At 46.2% G+C, this 2038-nt stretch overlaps 1 protein-coding gene across 1 annotated transcript; it reads right to left on the bottom strand.

Annotated features, from left to right (window-relative positions):
• Nucleotides 1-524: 524 nt before the first annotated feature.
• On the bottom strand, nt 525-1467 carry LOC311188138 (olfactory receptor 4D1-like; the record flags this gene model as incomplete). Its single annotated transcript, XM_084259891.1, has 1 exon — nt 525-1467. The coding sequence occupies exon 1, from the start codon at nt 1455-1457 to the stop codon at nt 525-527; it is 933 nt and encodes a 310-aa protein (XP_084116017.1). The 5' UTR covers nt 1458-1467.
• Between the last annotated feature and the right edge of the window lie 571 nt (nt 1468-2038).

Here is a 2038-nt window from a genome sequence, read left to right as displayed (position 1 = left end):
CAAGCACCCCTCGTGTCTGCATGTCCATTTGACAACGAGCCAGGCATCTTCATGCTATCTTCCAGGGCTTATTTTCAGTCTAGGCAATAAGAGGTCACCTGGAGGACAGTGAACGCTCTTTTGGGCCTGCGTGCTGAAACACAACTTGTGAAAAAATCTGGTTTAAAATGGGTGGAGGTATTTTTGTCCCCTTATTTCATGCTCACAACCCTACCCTGCTGTTATTGCTAGGTAAGCAAGAGTCAGGAGCCAGCTTCCTCTCCAAGCTCTGGCACTTGTTTTTCATCTCTAAGTTTGCTTGAATAGTTTGTAAAACTATTCAATTTTATAATATATATCCAGATTTATGAGAAAAAGATAGAAGTGTGAAAATGCTTAACACAGTACCTGATATGGGAGTTGGTTTGCAAAAATATTAGTTGAACCTCAATCATCCACACATGATAAAGATAATTCCTCCACTTTTCATATGAGAAAACAAAAATTCACAAAGATTTTTCATTTACAGTGGACCTACTTGGCGTTCACGCCATGCCCCAAACAACTAGGTTCTTGCCTAGCCTCTTCACGGTTGCCTGCATCTCCTGGTTCCGCAGGGTGTAGATCATGGGGTTGAACATGGGGGTCATGACTGTGTAGCTGATGGACACAGCCTTGTCCATGGGGAGGGGGGTGAAGGGCCGGGAGTAGATATAAATACAGGGAATGAAGATCATCGACACCATGATGATATGGGTGGTACATGTGGAAGCCACCTTCCTCCTGGCCTGCCCTGAGTGTGCCCTGAGCATCACCAGGATGACAGAGTAGGAGAGCAGAAGCAGTATGAACCAGATGAGGACCAGCATGCCACTGTTGGAAATCATGAGGAGCTCCAGGAGAGAGGTGTCTGTGCAGGCGAGTCTCAGCACTTGTGGAACATCACAGTAGAAGTTATCCAGGATGTTGGGGCCACAAAATGGCAGTGGGAGCAGCAGAGCCAGCTGGACTTTGGAGTGGACAAAGCCCCCTACCCAGGCAGCTACCACCAGTCCCACACACAACCTAGTGTTCATGAAGGTGACATAGTGGAGGGGCCTGGAGATGGCTATGTAGTGGTCATAGGCCATGACCGAGAGGAAGAAGACAGCTGCGCCTCCCAAGAGGTGGAAGAAGATCTGGGCCATGCAGCCCTGGTAGGAGATAATCTTGGGCTCGTGAAAGAAGTCCACCAGAATCTTTGGGGAAGTGACCGTGGAATAGCAGAGGTCTATGACAGCCAGATTTCGGAGCAGAAAATACATGGGTGTGTGGAATCGGGAGTCAAAAGTCACAGTGACCATGACAAGGAGGTTTCCCATGATGGTGGTGACATAGACAATGAGGAATACCAGGAATAGTAGTTTCTGGAGCTCCTGGGTCTGTGAGAACCCTAAGAGGACAAACTGTGACACACGTGTGATGTTATGTGGTTCCATGGGATCTTCTCCACGTGTCTAGGGAGAAACCATGCAAAACAAAGATCATGAAAGTGTAAGCACTTCCTTTTGGAGGGTCAGGATTGAGTTGATCAGGTTGAATGTTGAGACCATTCCAAGATGAAGTTTGGGAGGCCCTCCCAGGGTTTAAATACTTTTTTAAGGGTCACACAGTCTTATCTCTCTACCCATGTCCTGCATTATTTGACATGCATTCGTGGGGTCTTTTCCCTTTGGACCATGCTGTCTTTGTCTGTGGATTTCATGTCTGATTCACACCTACATCTAAACACAGTACCTGTGAAGCCCAGGATCCAGAAACCTAATTGAATCAATCAATGCATGAATAAGTGTGTCAGTGAGTATCTGTGGCCACAAACATCATTGACCTAGGTGCATACATCTTGAGAGGATGTAGTGACTAATAGTTTTACATAAGCAAATAGATGTTTGTTTATCCTGAGGCAAATGGTTCCTGTTGACGGAAGAGACTGAGTTATGTATTGGAAGAAATCGTCATAAACTCAGAGGCAAATGTGAAGAAAAGCAAGCAGGTGATCTTGGCTGTAGTGAAACTGGGA

This window comes from Talpa europaea, assembly GCF_964194135.1.
Source record: "Talpa europaea genome assembly, contig: HAP1_SCAFFOLD_340, whole genome shotgun sequence".
Taxonomy (NCBI): domain Eukaryota; kingdom Metazoa; phylum Chordata; class Mammalia; order Eulipotyphla; family Talpidae; genus Talpa; species Talpa europaea.
Note: the sequence above shows the minus strand (reverse complement) of the source record. Positions and strands in the feature narration are given on the sequence as shown.